At 35.0% G+C, this 23863-nt stretch overlaps 1 protein-coding gene across 1 annotated transcript in view; it reads right to left on the minus strand.

Moving 5' to 3' along the window:
- Positions 1 to 23863, minus strand: part of BEND4 (BEN domain containing 4) — a 52146-nt gene that overhangs the window by 23696 nt on the left and 4587 nt on the right. The window contains exons 2-3 of the mRNA XM_001365112.5: positions 15896 to 16456; positions 1917 to 2008 (exon numbers count right to left, since the gene is read on the minus strand). Coding sequence (XP_001365149.2) covers positions 1917 to 2008; positions 15896 to 16456 — 653 coding nt within the window. The remainder of the gene's footprint in view (positions 1 to 1916; positions 2009 to 15895; positions 16457 to 23863) is intronic.

The raw sequence follows: 23863 nt of genomic DNA on the forward strand, positions 1-23863 counted from the left end.
TAGGACTTCAATATGAGTCTTATTGGATCTGAGGTGATCTCTCTGTACACTCTGCATACTCAACTTACATCATTAAATTCAGGAAAATATGATTTTTTGAGATGTGAAATATCAGTGAATAGGGCCAATCTAGGACCCTTCTCAAACATTTTGAATATTCATTTATAAGAAAGCAACTCATTCACTGTTATTGTTTAGATTTACCATTTGGATGTTATTCAGAAAAAATGCTCTCAGAAAAAGGAGAAATTTCAAAAATAAAAATAGAACTATGAAGCTGTTTAGATTATGAAGGAAAGAATGCTTTATAATAGTTAATTGGGATAAAAGATAATGTAACAATATAACTGAGGACGTTCTATGAGCCTAGATTAAAAAATAAAATAGTAGTAGAAATAAATTCAGTAACTTTCCCATTCTGCTAGAATAAGAAAAAAACCTAGTTGGCATAGTGGATTAAAAAAAAAAGCCTGGGGCCTAGAGTCAAGAAAACTGGAAAGTAAAATCGTGTCTCAGACATTTAGTAGTTGTGTGACTCAGTTTCCTCCATTGTAAAATGGGGGCAAGAAGAGCACCTATCTGCCAGGGTTCTTGTGAGGATCAAATGAGATAATATTTGTAAATCACTTAGCACAGTGTCTGACATATAGTAGGAACTTAATGCAGCCCTTCCTTTCTGCCTCCTTCCTTCCTTCTCTCCTCCTTTCCCTCTCTCCCTTCCTTTTTTCCTTCCTCCCTCCCTCCCTTCCTTCCTCATACAAAAGGCAACATGATATAGAGGAAAGAAACTATATTTGAAGTCAGAAGACCTAAAGTTGTTTCCTGGTTCCAACATTTGTTGGCGAGTTGGGCAAATCACAGAAATTCAGCCTGGTTGCTCCTTTGTAAAATGGGAATAAGTATATTTCTTACCACCATACTATATACCATGCAGATTTATTGTGAGGTTCAACTGCTATAATATTTATAAAGTACTTGGTAGCCCTCAAAGCACTGGTATTTACATAAAATCTTGTCTACAAAGCAAAGGCTCCAAACTGGTTGACCTTATTTGCTCCTCTACTCAACATGGTTTATCTCTGCAAATATGCAAAGGTTAGAAACTTGATCATCCACTGCTCAACAAAGAACTGGGAAATTTTTGTATGAAAGTTCTTCTCAGTAGATAATAATATTTGTAGTATAGATTGCAGTGAAATATCCACAGGACCAATTAATTCTTTGCTTAATATTCATTGTTATTGTGAAGATAGTTCCTGGCACACAGTAGGTGCTGAAGAAGTGTTTATTGATTAATTGATGAGTCTCTTTGGTAGAAGATATATGCTCATATTTCACTAATAGAGTTAAATGAGTAGACAAATGGTGGGTGAGGGTAAATGATAAGTGGAGTGGGAAGACTTGTTTAAAATGGTGAACATTTGCATGGACTCTGTTTTTTTCTTGCTTAGCAAAGAAACTCTAAATTTAACCTGTAGTCCACTTATTCTACCATTACCACCATCATCCTAATAGCTAACATTCATATAACTACACATATTACCTCATGTGATCCTCACACTGATTCTGCAAGGCAGGTGCTATTGTTATCCTTGTTTTGAAGAGGAGGAAACCAAGGCAGAAAGAGGTTAAAACACTTGCCCAGAGTCATAGCTAGTAAGTTTCTGAGGTAGCATTTTGAACTCAGGTTTTCTTGACTCCTAAGTCCAGCATCTTCCCCACTGAACCATTGTCATTCCAAGACTCATGTAAATCCAACAAGGCATGTACACAGGTCAGTCCATGGCTTTCAGAGATATATTCTGTCACCAATGCATTCTTTGGATTTTTATTGGTAGATACTAAATTGTCATTTTAATCTTAATTAAGTCGGGAACATAAAACATGCTTCTTTTTGTTTTTGTAGCATACACTACCTCTGTGGGCTGATCTGCTGGCTGTGGTATCATAAGTTGGTTATGGTGCTGAAGGACAGTTTTCAAATAATCTAAGACCGTCTGGCAGGGCACTGTGGGAAACAGATTGCAATTACTGAACATTCCTGGTGTGGCAAACAACAACAACAACAACAACAACAACAACAACAACAACAATAACAGCAATTTTTAACTAAATAAAGCATTCTACGATTTGCATTGTCAATTCCCCAAAGACATATTTTGTAGCAGAAATGAGTTTCTCTTCTTCTGATTTGTACAATCATTTAATTGAATAAATCTGAGATCTTTAAAGGGTTTTCTACCCTCAGCCCAGTGTACTCCAAAGGGTTTTCAGATTAAAGAAGATTACCAGACTAAATTAGGTCAACAACAATGATAATGAAAAAATTTGCATTATAAACAATTTAAGCCAAAAAAAGGGAGAAATATATCATATAATATGATTCATCATTCAAAAGGAACATTCAAAAACAATGTGACCCTTTTAACATTGTAGCCTGGGCAGTTAAGTTTTTATTGTAGACATAATATTTATTTGGTTTATCTTTACTTCCTACATTTTTCAGAGGGCAAATACTGAATGCAATTCAGACATTTCCCTTCATATACAAATGTACACACTTAGACACAGTCTTACTTCATAGATAATTTCTCTGAAGGTGAGCAAAGTGATTAGTTCAGACTTAAAAGGCCCCTCTTAAGTAAATGTTGCCATTTGGGCAATACATACCCAATTAATGAAGCAAATTTTTGGAAATAGTTCTTTTCTGTTGTGACAGAAGTAGTGTGACTGTTTAGCGCTACTAAATAAATAGGCAAATTTTATGAATTTTTTAAAAATCCTTTAGTATTGGCCCTCTTAGAATGACCTAACTGAAAAAAAGTCTTGGGAACCTTGAGAAGACTAATTTGTACTGATAGTCTTTCAGTGGCTGTCCAGAGTGCTGAATAGGGAACCCACATTGAAGAAGATAATAAACATTGTATTTTATTAGAGCCCCATTTAAAATTGCTTCTTAGGGGGCAGCTGGGTAGCTCAGTGGATTGAGAGCCAGATCTAGAGATGGGAGGTCCTAGGTTCAAATCTGGCCTCAGACACTTCCCAGCTGTGTGACCCTGGGCAAGTCACTTGACCTCCATTGCCTAGCCCTTACCACTCTTCTGCCTTGGAGCCAATACACAGTATTGACTCCAAGACAGAAGGTAAGGGTTTAAAAAAATGCTTCTTTCTTTCTTATTGTTCATTCTTGTCTCTTACTTAGTTTTGTGGGTAGCAAGCAGAATCTTTCGTATTTTTCCTAATACTTAATGCTTTTCAGTCTTGAGAGTTTTTAATATTCACAATTAATTCTCTCACATTTCACTGATGCATTTTTGAAAATCTTGAACAAGAAGTTAAAAGGCAGGTTGGGAAAATTCTTGCTTTCAAAATAGTTAGGTAATTAGTAATATTTATATGCAGGTTTCTTAGGCAACTCCTCAGCAGTTATTTGACTTAATCCTTCAATTTCAATGACATTTGCTAAATGATTATACAAGTCAGTTTTAATAGGCTGTGATATTGCACAGAACATCTGTTTTAAATAAAGTAGGTTAAAAACCTAGAGGATTCTCTAAATTTGCGGATTGCAATTTGTATTGGTGAAGAGATTTCTCATACTAATGAAATTTTATATATATATAATAAGTATATTATTATATATATATTCCCCATAAAAAAGCAAAGATTACTTCTCCTCTTTGTGATTTAAATTGTGTTCAACAATTTCCCCCCACACTTAACAATGATAGATTAAGAATATATTTTATAGTGATAATTATTGGTCACATAAAAATAGAAGAAATAGAGACAGAGATTTAGAAGACTTGAGGATCAGTATACTTTGGGGGTTCTAGTCCTGTCTCTGTCTTCAACTGTGTGAACTCAGGAAAATCATTACTCTCTCTATGCCTCCTTTTCTTCATCTGTACAGTGAGAATAATAATAATAATTGTCTATATAGAACTCACAGAATCATTATGAGGATCAAATTATAAAGAAGATATAAAGGTGAGGTAATCTGGTCAAACATGTCTCCTTTCTCCAAAGGGAAAACATATTTATAGAATCCAAAATAATTGGCAAATACTCAAGCATCAAAGAACAATCCTGGTGTGAATTCTTATTTGACTTATTTCTGATTGGAAAATTAATAGACAGTACCCAGGATTAGTAGAAAGAGCAATGAAGTAGTTTACTTGCTATTGAGTATAATTGAATTAATCTCCATGGTCAGTTTGTGTACCTAGAAGAGTTGGCCAGGTTTTTCTTCAACCTCCCTGTAGCTATAGATGTCTCAAAGCCAGGAGAAACCAAGGGACCTAGGGCTGCTACATCAAAAGCTGACATATATTCTCCACAAAGCTTTGTTCTCATTAAAAATAGGCAAGTGTCTTATGAGTGTGAGCTTATGTATCTTGATCTCAACAGGAAGTGAACTCTTGCAGGAAATATTTTGAAAAATCAAACAGGCAAGATGCTATTACTACTTTTATCTGTGTTTTGTGATGTTTGGGGTTCAATTATTTATTTGCCTAAAGATCGATTTTTTTGAGACTTGAACTATTGCCAGGAGTGGTGATACTAGGTTGCTTAAAGAAAGGGTGAATTGGTCCAGGTGGGAAAAAGAATAGATCAAAGCTCTGAGATGCTCAATTAGTATCACTATCAGATCCCAGAGTGGCCCCTGCCCTTTCAGCCTGAGTGGGTGAGATAGGGAGATGCAAAAACAAACCACAGAAAGGGCATGAACCATTATTGCTTTCTGGGCTTGTATGTAGATAGAGATGGTTAATGCAGACTTTGAGCTTTAAACAACTATTACCATCACCCAAGGATGTTTTTGCTAATAAATGCTATTTTTCTATAATTCAAACAGATGGATTTAAAAATCTATTAGTTATGTCTCAAATGGGAATAATAATACTTGGAGTCCCTATCTTTTAGGGTTGTTATGGGAATCAGATGAGTATACACACACACACTCACACACACACACACTAATTGTTAAATATATATTATACACATATACACATATAGATACATAGTACCCTCAGAGTGTTAGTTCATTTTAAACTACTGAATCTAATTTTAAAATTAAGAATATTAAAGTAGCTTTGTAATTAAAAATAGCTAATGAAAGTTATAAAATTTTTTAAATGAACTAAAACATTTTGGGGGGCACCATACATACCTTTTGCAAATCTTAAAATGCTATGTAAATTTCAGGCATTGTAACCAACCCATACTTACCAATACTAATAAGTCCATGCCTTTCCTACTTACCTGTTCTTCCATGAAAGTAATATCGACCTGCAAGAGATAGGTGTGACAAATCCCTAAATTCAGTTTATAAGTAGAAGTGATGGTGATGACAGCCAAATAGAGCAGCTTCATTCTGCTCTCTTCACCTTGCAGCAAATGTCAGGGCACTGAAGGAAAGAAGGTCTCTGAGCTTAGGACTGCTTTTTATTTGATCTCTGAATCCCCAATGCCTGGCAGAGGGTCTCATACGCAGTAAGCACTTCATCAATGTTTATTGGCTTGGTGTGGATTATAGTCAGTTACTATATTTCAAGCTACATAGCTCTAGCTAGCTCTTTAGGATAATGTAGCTTAAAACAGAATTGTAGGTGGATTGATCAAATTAGTGAGCAAAACTGGCTAATGCAAAAACCTTTCTGGGAAGTAGGTATCTCTATATAGGCCTTTATAACCCCAGCATAATGGCTGGGGATCAGACTGAGAGCCAGGGGCAAGAGTACATTCCTTTCTGCCTCACTACATTTGCAGAGGCACTTTGAGGAGAATCAGATAAAACATCTTATGTGCCAAACAAGTGGTAAATATTATTATACTATAAATATGTAAAAATTGAGTAAGATTTACCTGCCAAATCAAGGGCCAAAATAGAAAAGAATCTTTTTTCTTGGCCCACAGAGCAGCTTAATTAGCTAAACTGTGCTGCCTTTTTAGAAGATAATTGTCATTTTATCAGCAAAATGAAAGCACTGAAATTCCAGGAATGTTTTTTTCCTTTGTTTTGCTAGAATATTTTTGGTAACAATATTCCATAACTATGTATGAACAATTTCCATGGTTATCCAAAATATTAATGGTACACTTCATTTTTACTTCTCTACAGTCAAAGTTGCTATATAACTGTTTTAGCCTCTAGTCTCTACTAGGCTAAAATTTATTTCTTAAATCTGCAAATTAAAGATTAATAGGATCTCTTCTAGTAATAAAATCATGACCTAGAGATCTTATTCCCTGAAAGTCAATTGCACCCATCTCCTCCCTGTGTGACCTTAGGCAAGTCACTTAATAATAATAATGATAGCTAACATTTACATAGTATTTACTATGTACCAGGCACTGTGCTAAGCACTTTACAATTATTATTTCATTCAGTCTTCATAACAACACTGCAGGGTACAGGCCTCATTTTCTTCATCTATAAAATGAGGGGGTTATATTAGATAACTTCTAATATTATATTTTTATTAATTAAGTCTAATATCTAAAATCTAGATATTAGATAGCTTCTAAGGTTCCAGGTTTGTAGATATATATTTCTCAGATCCTATTTTAAATAATGAGTTTTAAGCAAACATTATAATTCACAGAAAAGATACCAACTACTTTGGAATAGTTACACAATATGACTTTGTCAATGCCAAAATAAAAAGCCAAAGTAAAATGAATTTCATGTCTCTAACCAAGGGAATAAACTATGAGTGATGGAGAACAATAGAGGTTATGATGGAATAAGTGGAGTAACTGTTAAAGGTGCCTTAAGTTGATCTGGACCATTTATATTACTTTTAAACTTAAAATTATTCTATTATACAACTGCTTTATATAATTGAATTTTTAAAAGTTCAGTAAGATAATTCTGGGAATGAATTCTGGGTATAATTCTAAGGAATGAAACCTGAGAATTCTTTTCTTAAGATAGAATTTTAGAGGCAATGCTAAGGGTAATGGATCATAGACAGACTATCCTATATCTCCCAATGTTCAGTTTCACATGCTGTCAAATGCTAAGATGTTCCCAACCTACCATTCCTAGGAAATAGGCTTGGAGTTGTTTTTCTAGCAGGGATAATATGTGAATTTAGTATTTTCCCACTTTGTGCATCTTTGAAATCTCAGTTGGTTCTGATCCATGCCAATTTATTGACCAAGGATTGCTGTTACTAAAGAAAGCTTTGGGTACTATGACTTTAACAAAATTACTCTTGTTTCTTTCTAAGGCTGTCAAGTGGATGGCTTTTCTGACACTATTTTAAATGGTTCTGTTGATTGCATGGTTTTAGCATTCTTTAATGACTGAGCAACTGGTGCAGTGACTGTCAGATAAGAGAGTCTCAAGGAAAATTGCTCTAATACTACTCTCTCCCATATTAAGGCCACTGGATCTCTATTTTCTAATTTTCATTGCAGATAGCTGTATTAAAATTTTGATTACAGTTTCTCCTCTCTCATCCCTCTCTCATCATTTAATCTGTCTTGTTATGCAGTTGTTTCATTTCAAGACTCCAAACATGAAAAAATCCATCTCAAAATATGTCATATACCAATCCCATGTTACTCAGTGGTGAAATGGAAATTATTTACTGTACTATTTGACCTTTTAATGGTTTACTGAATAACTTTGTCATGGATTGAAAGATCCAGAATACAAACTAGCAGAAGCTTTGACTTGCTCTGAATATCTTCTGGCATACTGGGACAATAGATTTCTGATGATATATGTTAACAAGGCTGGTCCTTAGGCAATAGCCATATAGACTTTTGGGAGACCCAAGCTTATACCCTTCCCATTCTGGCAGGGCTTTCTGGAGCTTGCACTCTCTCAGCATAGTTTTCAAGAGGATAGGAAGGAACAAATATCTATTAAGCACGTAGTATGTGCTCACCCCTGGACTAAGTGCTTTACAAATATTATTTCATTTAATCTTCACAAAAATACTAGGTGGTAGATGCTGTTATTATCCTCAGGAAACTGAGGCAGTCCAAGTTTAAGTGAGGGTCACAGAGCTTATAATAGTAGTAGTCTAAGACTGGATTTGTATTCTATTCTTCCTGACTCTAGGTTCACTGTGCAACCTAGCTGCCAAGAACTCAAGGTTACCCTTATGCTATGATGTGGCATTGGAGTAGGAAGTTTGGGAAACATGCTTATTGTTGGGACTCTAAAAGGTTATCATTTCTTGAGTTTTTTTCTTTTCTTAACAAGCCAATTTGCCTGACATATAGACTACACCCATAGGAATAAGTGTATGGAAAGAAAGAGGGAAGCTCAAGAGTTGGGAGAAAGGAATGATAAAAACAAACAGACATTTTCACCAGGTCATAATTGGCTCCCATGGTACAGTTTTGGAAAATTTCCCCTGGTATGTTTTAATCCTTTTATTTCACTGGGCCATTCCTGGATTTAGATTTGAAATTGAAACCCTCCTTTGCCAGTCAGCTTACTCTGTGTCCTAAAAGGGGTCATTAACTTGATTGTGCCTGTTTCTTCATCTATAAAATGGAGAAATAAAACATTTGTCCTGCCCTAGCTACTTTGCAGATTTGTTGTGGATATAAAATGAGGTACCTGATTCCTGAATTGTCCTCTGCATTCAGGAGCCTTCTTTCTCATTTCCTTTTTCTGGGTCTTCCTCTTGCTTTAGCTTCTCCCACCCTATTAAGTACTACCGATACAATTCTCCTTTCTCCTTTCTTTGCTAATTCTACTTTCTCTTCCCTGTGCTTTATAGTATTTTCCATTCTTCCTACCCCTCCCTTCACAAGACCTAATATCCAGTGCTAGTAGTCTCATACTAAGTGAAAATGTCTTAGGTTATTTGAAGGCCATTTTAAAATGTGTTTACAAGCTATCTTATCATTAGATTAGCAGAGTCTGGTGAAGCTTTTCTATGCTGCAAATGCCAGCATAGTGCCCTGCACATAGTAGGTGTTTAATATTACTTGTTGATTTGCTTATAGAATTAAAGACTAATTTAAGGAGGATAAAATAAAAACACATCATTGGCTTCCAAGTAAGGCAAACTGACCCTTCCTCTCAAGAAAACCTAAAATACTTTGTTCCCTTTTTATAAGCTATCTCTGTGAAAGGGCTGTGTTTGTGAAATAACTTTCCATCCACTTTATAACTCTTATTTGAGATTTGCTCTTGGTTTTGGGAGAACATGGCATAACACTATGTAGGGGTGAGAGTTTTGATGGACCACCTCCCCATTGGCTATTCACCAGCTAGAGATGCCTTGGATGTTCAGGGAAGGACCAAGAGGTGAACTCCAAAATTGTATTATACCTGTTCAAGGGGACTTTCTGCTCTATGATCACCCAGAGAGATCATTGCCCAATTAATTTATTGTTTATTGCTAGCCTGATCAATAAGTTGATTTTCTTACACAGAAGTCAATCTCTTAGAATTTTTCATTGTCACAGGAGTTTCTGCATCACACTAGCTCCCAAATAACCTGACCTCTTTCCCTCCCCTCAGTATTTTCTTTTTCTCTGAACTTGTCTGTTCTTGCCTAGCCGTGATGAATGAAAATATTCTCCCAGAGCACACAGCATATCTGGATAGTCTCTCTAAGGAATATTAAGTTCTTGGCCCTTCCAATAAAATGATCAAGCCTCTATGGTTCAAGTTTTTAACCTAGGGTCTGTGGACCTTTAAGGAGTCCTTAGATAGATTTCAGGAGGGTCTGTGAAACTAGATGGGGTAAAAATTAGATTTTTGTTTTCATTAACCTTTCCCTGAAATTTAGCATTTTCTTCAATTATTTAAAAACATTACTCCCATAAGGGGTTTAGAAGTTACACAAAAAGGCTAAAGATGACTATGACATACAAAAAGGTTAAGAACCACTGCTTTAGGGCAACTTTTGGCCATTAGGTAAAACTGTAACTGCTTAGGTCACAAGCTGTGTAAGCCAGTTACTTCCTGGAGAAAATTGCTTTCATCAGTGATAGTTTACCTTCAGAGTAAGAGGAATTGCATTTATTTAAGGGAGAGAGGCTACATAAAGAGATGGAAGCTTTGGGAAAATGCACAGGCAATGAATGGGCTGAAAAAATTAGACTTCCTGATAACGTAATCATAGCTGACCTTGTTACTTGCTGAAGTAACTCTGGGATTCCTTCTCTACTTGGGTCAAGTTTTCATCTCATGCTGAAACACCTTTCCAACCAAACATACAGATCTTTCTCATGGGATGCTATATTAAGGTTTGCCTTCACACATGCTTTATAGTTGGGAACTCAAGTCTGCTGACATTAAACCTTAACTCTCCCCTAATTTATCTTCTATTTATAATTTGCAAGTCATTTCTTTTTTCTTTTCTTGGCTTTCCAATGTCAGTTATTTAAGACCAAATTAGTTTTCTGTGTGAGATAACTATTGATTTAACATAAGTGTTATTAAATTTGGAAACAAATATTATTAATAAAAAATGATCAACAACATAATTTTAAGGAGTGTTGTCTCTCTTCTGAATCATAAAGAGTATTCAAGAAGATACAATAGATCTCAATCTTTGTGAAAATGGCTTTGTACATAGTGGTTCATAGTTGAATTTATATATTTCTTGGGTATATGTATATACAATATATATTACATTAATTATATATATGTAGGTAGTTGCCTAAGTATTTCAGGAATTTTGCAGTTGTTTAAATAGAATTTCTCTTTTTGTCCCTTCCTGCTGGGTTTTATTGGTATTATATAAAAAATATTGATAATCTATGTAGGTTTATTTTATATCCTGTAACTTTGCTAGTTATCATTTAAATTAATTTTTTGTTGACTCGCTAGGGTTCTTTAAGTACCTCATGTCTGCCAAAGTAATATTTTTATTTCTTCTTCTTAAATTTATTCTCTCAATTTATTTTTAAAGCTTAATTTCTAAAGTCAGCTCTTTAGTATTATATGAAACATAAGTGTTGATAATAGGTATCCTTGTCTCACTTCTGACTTTATTGGAAAGGATTCTAGTTTATCACCATTACATATAATGTTGATTTTTGGTTTTATATATATACTATTTAGCATGTTAAGGAAAGGTTCAGTTTTCATGTTTTCTCATGTTTTTTTTTTAATGGAAATTGGTGTTTTATTTTGTAAAATGTTTTTTTTCTGCATCTTTTGATATAACTATATGATTTTTGTGCAATTTTCTATTAATATAGTTAATTAAGCCTAAAATTTTCCTAATATTAAACCAATTCTGCATTCCTGGAATAAATCCAATCTGAAATCATGTATAGTCTTTGTGATATGTCTTAGTCTCTTTGTTAGGACTTTATTTAAAATGTTGTAACAATGTTTATCTGGAAATTGGTCTATAGTTCTCATTTTCTGTTTTGATTCTTCTAAGTTTAAGTATCAAGACCACTTTTGTGTTATAGAAGGAATTTGGTAGGATTCCTACCTTTTGCTATTTTTGCTAACACTTTATGTAATTTTGTAATTAATTGTTTCTTGAATGTTTGAGAGAATTCAATCATGAACCTATCTGGTCTGGGAATTTTTTTCTTTGGCAATGTCCTTGTAATTTATTCAGTTTCATCTTTTGAAGTTAGTTTGTTTAAATTATCTATTTCTTGTTCTGTTAATCTATCTTAATTTTTTTGTAAATGTTAATTGATTTTATTTAACTTGTCGGTTTTATTGCCATATAGTTAGGCTCCTTGGAATCTCCTTTATTATTAATTTCTTATGAATTCTTATTTTTCGTTTTTGGTACAGCAAATTGGTTTTCTTATCTTCTTTTTAATTGAATTACTTTATGGTTTATTTACTCTATTTTTAAAAGCTCTTGGTTTTATTTATTAGTTTAATCTTTTTGCTTTTAATTTTGCTAAATTGTTTCTGTGTTTATCATGATTTCTATTTTGTCTTTTAATTGGGGTTTTTAAATTAGTTACAAGGCATCAGACAAGTCTAAATGACTGAACAACAACAATTAATTGGTTTTCTATTTTTTAGTTATAATACCCATTTCTCTTTTTCCACTAGTGAAAATGTTCAGAGAAATAAAGACCTAGGTAATTGAAGAAATATTAATTGTTTAGGGATTGGCTGGGTCAACATAATAAAAATGACAATATCAACTAAATTAATTTACATATTTGATATCATATCAATCAAACTCTCAAAGGATTACTTTAAAAAATAAATACAATTCATATGAAGGAAAAAAAGTTAAAAAAATCTCAAGGGACATAATGGAAAGAAGGGAATGATTGAAGGGGGTCTAACAATGACAGTTCTAAAATTTTACTATAAAGGAGTAATTCTCAAAAAAAATCAAATCAGGTGCTGGTAACAAAAGAGATAAATCAATGAAATGATTTAGTTATACAACTTATAGGAGCAAATGAATCTAGGAGTATAATGTTTAATAAACACAAAGACTGTAGCAACAGGGATAAGGATTCACTATTTGATGAAAACTTCTGGGGGAATTAGACATTAGTATGGAACAATTAGAGCAGTATGTCACACATTCTACCAAGATGAGGTACAAAAGGATATGTGAATTAAATATAAAAGGTAACATTATACACAAATTAGAGAAACAAGGAAGAAATTCTCTATTAGATTTATGTATAGAGAAAGAATTAATGACCATACAAGGGATAGGATCACAGAAGACAAAATGGATAACTGATGACAAAAACTAAAAAGTTTTTTGCACAAACTAGTCTAGTACAGCTATGATTTAAAGAGAAGCAATTTACTGGGAAAAACTCTTTTGCAACAAGTTATTCTAATAAAGGTCTCCTTTCCAAGGTATATAAGGAATTGATTAAAATTTCTAAGAACAAGAGCCATTCCCCAGCTGACAAAGTATTTAAGGATTCAAACAGGTAGTTGCTCACAAAGAAACCCAATCTGTCTATAGCAATATGAAAAAAATGCTGCTTCCTTCCTTCCTTCCTCACTTCCTTCCTTCCTCACTTCCTTCTTCCCTTCATTCCTTTCTTACTTCTCTCCCTCCCTCCCTTCCCTCCCATCCTTCCTCCCATCCTTCCTCCCATCCTTCCTCCCATCCTTCCTCCCATCCTTCCTTCCTTCCTTCCTTCCTTCCTTCCTTCCTTCCTTCCTTCCTTCCTTCCTTCCTTCCTTCCTTCCTTCCTTCCTTCCTTCCTTCCTTCCTTCCTTCCTCCCTCCCTTCCTTCCTCCCTCCCTCCCTTCCTTCTTTCCTCTCTCTCTCCTCTCTCTCCTACCCTTCCTCTTTGTCCCACCCTCCCTCCTCTCTTTCTCTCCCTCCCTCTCTCTCCCCTCTCTCTTTCTCTCTTCCCCCGCTCTCTCTCCCCTCTCTCTTTCTCTCTTCCCTCGCTCTCTCTCTTTCTCTTTTTCCCTCCCTCCTTCCTTCCCTTTCTTCTTTCCTTTTTTCCTGATGGGCAGATGGGAGAGGGAAGAGGGAAAGATGAATACTTGATAAGTGAAAAATAAAATAAATTAAATTTTAAAACTGCATTGGTGTGTAATTATTGCTAGGACACCATTGACGTGCTAAAAGGCTTCAAGCACACTCATTCAGGTCATGGGAGGTGAATTGATCCATGAGTTTGCTAAGCAATATGAATATCAAGTCTAGACAGCTTGACAAATACTTGTGACTACAAGTCTGTCAAAAATAATGAGGATGTTGTTATCTATCCTAAGAATGTGAAGCAATCAGAAACATGTGTCTTAATACTTCACCTCTGCCAGATTAATAGGTAAATAGTTGGAATTATAGTTTTGAAGAGTGAATATGAATTATATATATTAATAACATCTATCTATCTATCTATCTATCTATCTATCTATCTTCCCATTGCTGTTCATTTGTCCAATGACACAGTGTCATCAATAGACATCTGGATACTTTACCCCCCTCTGTACAAAGGAGACTTCTAGAAGAAGAGGAATGAAAATCATTCACAGAGTTTCTACTCACAACATGGTGTAAAGTGACTGTTGCTTTATGAATCCCAACAGAGAGAGCTATCAAATACTGAGATGGGCTGGGGTAGACCTGGGCCTTCTCCCCATGTGGAAATTGGGAAATATTCAGAGAAGTACTAAGGCTCTCTGAGGTCATTTCTCTATGGTTGTCAGTGAACAATTCTGTCCAGAGCACAAAAAGTGACTTCACCACCCTCTAGGGTTCAAATAGATGAAGCTAAGACCTAATATGCATTAACCTCATTCCTCTGTCTCTCTTCTGGGCATAGTGTATTACAAAAATATTTTAACTGAAATTTCTGAAGGGGGGGAAGGAGTTCTTTTTAAAATTGTGGTTCATCTTTGTGTAACATAAATCAAATCCACATTTTTATTATGTATAAAACACTAAAATTTAATACAGTTGATACTTATTTGGAAAACAATAGGGTTTTTTGGAATTTTTAGTTCAAAAATCTTGAAAAGCTATTACAGGGGGTGGAAGGAGCTTACAAGGTACCTGAGTTATTACAAAAAGATGTCTAGGGTTGCATATGACAAGGAAAGGAATGATCAATGCTACAGAGAGGAAGCTATGAATGAATTATGCCAAGAATGAAGAGACAAAATTTTCATTTATATTGGCAAAATGACGTATGGAGCTGAATAATCTTTTGGTGACTTTGAAAAGTGTAGTCAGCTAATCTGGACAATTCAGTTTAAACCCAGTTATTTTCACAATAGAACTATCTGGGGCCTAAATTAATTAGATAATGGCCTTAGTTTCTCCATTTCATTTAATGTTTTTGGAGAGAGCAGAAGAATTCACTGGAGGTTTTTCTATAGCTAGAAAGAAAAGAGTGCCAAACAAATAGACTGACAGGACATGAGGTGAACAAGGGGACTCAGTCTGGAGGTTATGTTTGACAAAAGGGATGAGTTTATACTCATTCCTTATATCTAAGTAGAAAAAAAATATAGAACTACTCTAAGAAATACACATCCCCCCCCCCCATTTTCATTTGTGAAATCTATATTAGGTCTTATTTGCAAGGTATGCTTTCAAAAAACTGAGCTGTCTTAAAAATCCTTTTTTTCCACTTCCTACACATTCCCTAGTCAAGTCATGAGCTGCCTTATGGCATACTTTTCTTTACCAAGATGGTAGGTAAACACCTTTTCTCACTGACAGACCATAAACCAGAAATGCAGTGAAATGCATAATAGAAATTAAACTCACTAAATATGTTTTTCTAACTGGTTGAAAGCAACTTGTGACTCCATGAAGATCCTTACCAAAAGGAGACTTTGCTAGTATGTAAGTTTAGTATTGATGAGAAGTAAAGAGTATTTTATATTTAGCAAGATTAGTAAATATCTTTGATATTACTTGAATTATTGGAGTGTTTTTGACCCATGAGACTTAGTGTTCAGTTTCTTATCAATTTGAAATAGGAGTTTGCCCACTAAAAAACAACCAAAACACTTTGAAATTTAATAAAGGAAATCAATGGATAAGAAGAGGTCTTTTTTTTGGCACAACTGGAATGCTATCCTAAAAGTATCATTTCATTTGAATTTCTATCACTGACTAATAAAACAGAAATCAAAAACACTGAAATATAAAAGTGATTACAAAGTAATATGACCACTTTGTAGAGGAAATTCAGAACCACAACTCATCCATTTCAGGCTCTTTACATCCTCTTGGGAACTGATTTTCTATTGATATAGATATGGTTCGGGGGTCCTGGTCTTCAGCTCTACCCCTAAGTATTCTGTAGCACAATACTCTAGATTGCCCTGATTTGTACTCCTCCCACCCCACCTTATTAATTATTTTGACTTCTGAAATGCTCATTCATATGTCCTTGATAAAATCAGAGTAATGCGAAGAGAAGGAGTAGAAATGAAAGCCAGTGACATAATGTTTGCAAAATTATTCAACAAGAGTACCTGGGATGCTCTCTAGTTTTCTTCTGAGTTCCTCATTTTCTTGTTGTAGTGAAATGACTTCTTGTTCTAGTTCTTGGCATCGGGGGCAGTATCCTTCTTCCTCTTCTTCCTCTTCTGGGAGAGTAGAAGATGATGGGTGACCATGTGATTCTGAAGTGGCTGGGGAGGTCCATCCACCTAAAGTATGAACTGGGGAGGTTGAAAGAGGGTCCACATCTGCCAGATGGCTATAATCATTTACAGATGAGGTATTCTGAGTTGGAAAGCTCCCAGAAAGTAGATAATTTTGTAGGGAATCAGTGAAGACCCTCAAGAAGGCAGAGGTTTGCTGTTTCTTTTGCATATATTGCATCTCAATGTCTAAATTGTCTGTTGTCTGACTATGAACGATTTTTCCAATCTGACACTGTTCTTGTCTTTCGCTATAACTTGAACCTTCCTGCTTTACACAAGAAATCATGGATTGCGAATGGCTGGAGTCCAGAAATTTTCCACCACAGTTTAAAAGACTAAGAACCCGACTGCACTGCTGGGCAAAGGCATCCAGGATCATACGACTCTCTGAAATAAATGAAAAGATATATCACAGAGACCCACAGCAAAAAGGCATTGGGGGGGGGGGGGAAGGAAAACCCATAACTCTTTAAAGCTTAACATTTAAATAGCAACAGAAATATTCATTATGATCTCCTTTATCTATCAAGAGAATATGAGTTACCCACCATTAGAGGGGTGTATGCTATTTTTATTTACTCGTCATCATGGCTTATACTGAGCTGTCAAACTCAACTAATTCAACAATCTTTTAAAAGCACCTACTGTGTGAACAACACTGAATGAAGTACTGGAGGAGAAAAATAGTTTATATAAGAGAAAATCTATTCCCAAATAAAGCTCACAGAATAATGAGATAAGATACATACACAGACAACTACAATATAAAACCACACATTATCCGTACATTAGAGAGGAATGATTAATCAGTGCAAATATATTAGATGCCTACCTTGTGTTAGCCACTGTATTAGGTGCTGAGGATTCGAAATTTTAAAGTGAAACAATCTCTGTTCTCAAAGAAGTTACAATCTGTACAGATGAAAACATGATTTTTCACTTGTTTATTTGGGTATATGTTTGGGAGATTTGGTTTTATAAGATTATTCACGTACAAAAATGAATGATATGGAAACATGTTTTGCCTGATAACACATGTATAACCCAGATTAAATTGCTTGCCATCTCTGGGAGGGGGAAGGGAAGAAGGGAAGGAGACCATTTGGATCATATAACTTTGGAAAACTTATATGGAAATTTTTTATTACATGTAATTGGCAAAAAATAAATAAATTAACTTTTTAAAAGGAAAAAAATGTTACATTCTAGAGTTCAAGCTAGAAAGGATCTGAGAAGTGATTTAATCCAACCATCTTATTTCATAGATGAAGAAACTGAGCTCTACAAAATCCACCTGTGTCTGTTGTGCTCCTTCCTTCCAAGTGACCCGCCATATTTCTAAGACTTAAACTATTTAAAGCCCTGAAAATGTTGCTTCTCCAGTGAGAAATTTTAATTCTCCCTTTAATTCCATCACAAAGAGATCTGGTATAGAATGAATCTTTAAGATAGTTTGACACCTTATGAGCATCATTTCATTATATTTTCTGCCCTTTGACTTCTATAATCTTTAGCAAGTCACTTAGCCTTTCCAGGCATCAGCTTCCTCATCTGCAAGATGAATAGGTTGGACTAGATGACTTCAAATATCCCTCATGATTTGAAATCTATGCTCCTATATGTGACTTTCTCATTGTTACATAGGTAAAAAGAGGCAGAACAAACAATCCATTCTGATTCTAAGTCCAAAGCTGTTTCAATATGCTTTCCCAGAGAAGCAAAACAATGGACCATGTGAGGCTTGTGAGGAGGAAAGGACATTTATAAGTGGAGAGATAAGTGAAGGAGAACTTAAATGGATGGATAAGCATTCAACAGAGGAAGAGAAGAAGAAATATAGGATGGCCTGTATAACAGGCAAAGGAGTTTGAAGTTTATTCAACAAAAATAGGAAACCATTAAAGATTTTTTAGCACTGTAGTGACATGACCATGGTGTATGTTGTGTGTGTGAGTGTAATTAGGCTGGTGAAATATGAAGGATGACTTAGAGCAGGAAGGAAATAGAGGTAGAATGATATTGGGAGGCTAGTGCAATAATTTGGGGGCAATGGTGGTGGTGATGATAATCAAAGTTAACACTAGGATGGTGACAGTAGGAATAGCATTAGAGACAGATACAAGAGATATTAGGGTAGAGTCAACCAGACATGAAAATTGATTGGATATGAGAAGTGGAGGAGAAGGATAACTCTGAGGTTTCTACCAGGAGAAACTGGGGAAATTATGCTCCTAATAGAAAGTTATGTCAGAAAAAGGAGAAAGTAATGAAAGGAAATACAATAATCTGTTTTGGAAAAATTGAATTTAGAACATCATCTAGGTAAATATTTCACAAAGGAGAAGGGGATGAGATGGATAGATAGTGTCATGGAAACAACAAGCATGAACTTGGACAGATTTCAAGAGAAAGTGGACCATAGAAGGGTCTGGCATGCTATGATCCATAGGATCATGAAGAGTTGGACACAGATGAACACTACCACCATCACAACTGGATATGCAGGTTTAAAGCTTAGGAGAGAGGTCAGAATTAAATATCCAGATTTGGGGATAATCTTCAAAGAAGTGGTTATTGAACTGGTAGCAAAATGGTAGAATAGATATGATTACTGGGAAAGAGAAACTATAGAGGGAGAAGAGAGAGAAGGAGGAGGAAGAGGAAGAGGAAGAAAGAAGGAAGGAGAGGAAAGAGAAGGGGAAGGGGAAGGAAAAGGGAAACAGGAAGGGGAAGGAAAAAGGGAACAGGAAGGGGAAGGAGAAAGGGAACAGGAAAGGGAAGGAGAAGGAGGAGAAGAGGAAAGAAGAAAGAAGACCACCAAAGATAGAAACTTTGGGAACATCACTCATATTTAAGGGCTGAGAAGATAGAGAAGATGCACTTAGTTAGAATGGCAAAGTGTTATGCCTTGGGTTAAGGGAAAAGAGAGAACCTTAAATGATCACATGGCAGTAGTATCAATTGCATCAAAGAGGCCATGAAGAATGAGAACTGAAAAGGGCCATTGGATTTGCACAGCTGGTGGGTAGTTGTTACTTTCTCATTCATATCCCCTTGTGACTACAGACAAGCATTTTCAGAATGTCTGGCATGTTCAGGGTATATATCATCGGTATAGAACACAATCTTTCTGTGAGGTTAAATGATATCACAATTAAGGCAAATAATGGGTTTCCCTGAAGTAAGTGGCATTATTTGAATTAGCCCTGCATATTTTCAGTGACTGGAACCAATCACCATATTTCATGAGTATAACTTTGAATAGTGTGAATTTGAATGCCTATGTCTACTTCAGGGGACTCACTATTTGCACTAATGGGGACATAGCTATATATGGGTCTGCTTGCTATTCCCTCATACATATACCTTCATCGCCTTTGCATTGGCAGTATTTAAAACGTGCTTCAAGCCTCCAGGAGGCTTTTTCTGATGGTCCCTCCTATTCCCCAGTTCTTTCTCTCTAAGACTACATTCCATCTATTCTGTATTTACCTTGCATGTACTGATTTATATAAATATTTCTCCCATTAGAATATAAGCTTGTTGAAGGCATACACCACTTTTGCTTGTTGGTTTTTTTTTCTTTTTTGTATCTCGAACACTTAGCATGGCATCTATCACAAAGTTCGGTAGTGTCTATATAGCACTTTAGGGTTTTCAAAGTACTTTAACATTTTATGCTTACAATAATCCTGGGTGTAGTGCTATTATTATCCCCATTTTATCGATGAGGAAATTGAGGAAGAAAGAGGTTAAGTGACTTATCTAGGGTCACAGCTGATAAGTGTTTGAAGCCAGATTAGAACTCAGGGTTTCCTGACTCCAAGTCCTGTGCTCTAGCCACTGTGCCACCATTGTAACCTAACTGTTTAATAAATGCTTGTTGATTGGCTGAATATATGATTTACATGAGTCTGATATCATATTCTTGGTTTTTATGGAATCACTGAATTAATAAGTATAGATAAGATTCTATGATGACATTAATATTTAAACTCACCATTACTATTATTCCTAGAATACCCTCATGCTTGTTGTACACTTAATCAAAACAACCACTATCACATTTAATATATTTTTTCTCAGTCATAAACTGCAAAAGAAAGATGTACTTTTTGAAAAATTCACTGCACTTATAAAGTAAATTAAAAAGTAATCTTAGAATCCAGTGGTCAGCCCCAAAATGACATTATATATTCAATCTAGTAATTTTGTCTCTAATGATTTTAATTTTTTTCTATGATTATTCAAGGCAAATATACAGGCTGGCTAACATCACTGTTATTTGGAGGTTAGCTAAAATACTATTTCCAAAAGAACTTTTTCCATTGGAAATATCAATCTACTAAAATGTCACTGATGCCAAAATTAGGTATAGAATTTCAGACTTTCTGGTCGTATCAGTTAAAAACACACATGCAGCAACACAGATCAGAAAAACTAATCAGAAGAAAAAAATCAGTAAAAACCTTTTCTTTTAGGAATGCTGTGAATCTACAACTTAACTTTCTCAGAGCCTATAGATCTGAACCTCCCTCTAAGTCTATAATTTCGTATACATGAAATCCTAAATTATATTATTTTCCCTCCTAGCTTCCACCCAAAATAATTTCAAGAAACAAATAGAAACATGCATAAATCTGATTGATTAAAATAAGGTGAAAGTCAGTAGTAGTATGATAGTAATAAGTGTCAGCTGACATACATATCATCGTTTATTGTTTCTCTTTAAAAAATGTTTTTCCACTACCCTTTTTGACTATCAATGAATAGTTGATATCCCCTCTTCTCTGCCCCATTCCCAAAATACACTTCTTATTCACATAGAAAGGTAAAGTGAAAAGCATTTTATTAATACTTCAAGAAATGTGGTTATATGAGAATAGCTACCTCTAGGCTTACACTAATTTTTGATTGTGTTTATTTCACATTGTACATATCATGGGGGCAGCTAGGTTGCTCAGTGGAAGTGGAGGGGTTAAAATCTGGCTTCAAAGACTTCCCAACTGTGTGACCCTGGGCAAGTCATTTAACCTCTATTGTCTAGCCCTTACCACTCTTCTACCTTGGAACCAATATGCAGTATTGATCCTAAGGCAGAAAGTAAATATTTTTTAAAAAAATAAGGCAGTGTAGGATCCATTAGCAGGATCTATTAAACACTACTGATTATTTATTCCCTTTGAAATTGCACACATTGGACCAATTCATTCTCTACTTTTTGATGGTGACTAGAGGCTGATGTAAACCTCTTTTAGGTTTGCATATTAGTGGGAGGATGTCCCCCTGAAGTTACTTCTCTTCTCCTCCCTATTTGCCTCCCAGCAAGGGTCTAATAGTTAGTTCCATTGCCTTTGTGACTCTGGTCCTGCATAGTTCCATTTGGGGGTATATGGTCTGAAGTGGGAAAGTGAATTGTTATATCTGAGAGCCCTTTTTACATTTCCATGGGGTATCTCAGAGCTAAATTTTCTGTGTTATAGAAAAAGCTTTTTAAACTATCCCATAGCTAGGAGTAAACCACAACAATGGCCAAGAGATTCTCTAGGAACACCAGAGATAATCCACTATCCTGGAGAATATGGAAGGTAGAAAAAGAGATGCTCCTTCTCTCTCCTTTCATAAATGGTATTCATGGTACCTATGCAGTCTAGGAGAGAAGAAATGGGTTTAATTGGAAAGATTGTGAGAAAACATCATAGATATGTATGTAACATTTGTTCACAGGGATCAAAAAGTCAAGAAATCAAAGTGACAAGAAATTTCCAAAAGAAAAGCAGTATTGCCTAGTGGATAGAAGACCCCCCCCCCCCCCCCCCCCCACGGATTTAGAAAGAGCTAGATCCAAATCCTGGACCTACCATGCACTAATTATATGTCCATGTCACTAAAAGTCTCAGGGCTCCCAAGCAACTCTGTAAGACAATAATAATAATAATAGTAACTAGCATTTAAATAGCACTTAAAGATTTGCAAAGCACTTTCGAAGCATTATTTCATTTATGCTTCAACAACCCTGCTATGGAGAGTGCTATTCATATCCTAATTTTACAGAGAAGGAAACTGAAGCACAGAGTTGCTAAGGGATTTATCCAGGGTCACCCAGCTGATAATTGTCTGAGGTCACATATGAATTCAGGACTTCCTGGCTCTAGGTCCAGTGCTCTAAACCTTATGCTATGTAGGTGCAATAAGTTATAAAGCAGTTGCCAATATATATTGTAGAAAATTTCCTCCCTGGAAGTTTCCCACAGTCTTGAAATCACAGGTCAAATGCAAGAATGGGAAATTTCTATTTTTTTCTTTACTTTATTTTTCCCCCTAGGCTCAGAGAATCGTAGAGCTGCCAGGGACTTTAGAGATCGGTCAAATCCAGCCTGTGTATTTTGTGAACCAGGAATCTTAGGCTTAAATAGGGGAAAAGAGTTGCTCAAGGTTACATGGAAAGCTGGGAGAAGTTTCTTTTATTTGAAATATCAAAGGAAAAAACTGATTGGAATTTTATAATTTTAGAATGTGGCATTTTTCATTCAGTTTAATCCTATAATCCTATTCTGGACCTGGAGTTATTTTTGCTATGTGCATTTTAATCATAATAGGCCCAAGTAGCATAAGAGTTACACTGTTTTCATTTGTGCTTGATAAAAGGGGGGAAAATGGGAAAGTTAAGGTTAAAATTGAATTATATGAGACAACCACTCAAATACATTTGTTCTCTGTTCTACAGAACATTCAGCATTTTAATCATATTAATAAATCACATGTCAAGGTATATATTTTTGAAGAGGAAAGTCTGATTAAGCTGAATATTTCTTCTTTTTTTTGAAAGATTATCTCATAGGGTACTGAGAAAAAAGATAATGTAATGTAAATTTACCATTAACAAAATGTATTAGACTATATTCAGAATATTAAAAATTGATACAAATACCAAAGGCAATTTGTTCAGACCCATGAGATTTTTTTATCTTTTTAACTTTCAATTTTTTTTCAGAATAATGACCAAAAAAAAGCAATTGATACTCAAAAGCAGAATCTCTTGTATTATCAGTAGTTAAATACATGAATATTTTAACATTTAGGAACTAGAAACATCAGGATGAAAAATATTACTATTATATTTGGTGTAAAACAAAATAAAATCTTCCCACTTAACATTTATTGCGGCCTTGAGTATTTTAGCTTTCCAGACAAAATGCAATTAGAAATGTATGCATTGTGCAATGCCTGTTATTGCTAAGAAATGGGGGAGAAAGTTCTGATTTCATGTGAAAGCAATTGTATGGTCACTCATCCATGATTACTAATTAAGAAAAGTGCAAAAACATATCTTGTATTTTCTAAAAACAAAATTTTAAATCACTGAAGGCTGTAACCAAGTGAGGTTACAGAAGCATCATGTCCAACAGTTTACAAAAGTGCTCCAAGGCAATTTTATCTTACACCACTCACTAACCACAGAATGCTGTAAAATGCTAATAGATTATGATCACAAGCCACTCCATAACGATTACTTCTATCTCATTTATTTTGTTCTCTGGTACCGCCTACTTGTGGATAATGCCATGTTGTAAGTCGTCTGTTCTGTTTCCAAGATTTGAACACATGATTACTTTTTATAATGAGAAAAAACAACATCGTATTCCTTCCAAATGTATCCATTTAAGTGACTTAGTTCATCCTGTATTTGATAGTGAGGTAACAAAAGTCTAGAGAGTCACCCATCTATCTTCTGAAATATGTGAGTAATAGTGATGTTAAGTTTGTAGACATGGTATATCAACATTATTTTAT

Source organism: Monodelphis domestica, chromosome 6 (assembly GCF_027887165.1).
Source record: "Monodelphis domestica isolate mMonDom1 chromosome 6, mMonDom1.pri, whole genome shotgun sequence".
NCBI classification, from domain to species: Eukaryota; Metazoa; Chordata; class Mammalia; order Didelphimorphia; family Didelphidae; genus Monodelphis; species Monodelphis domestica.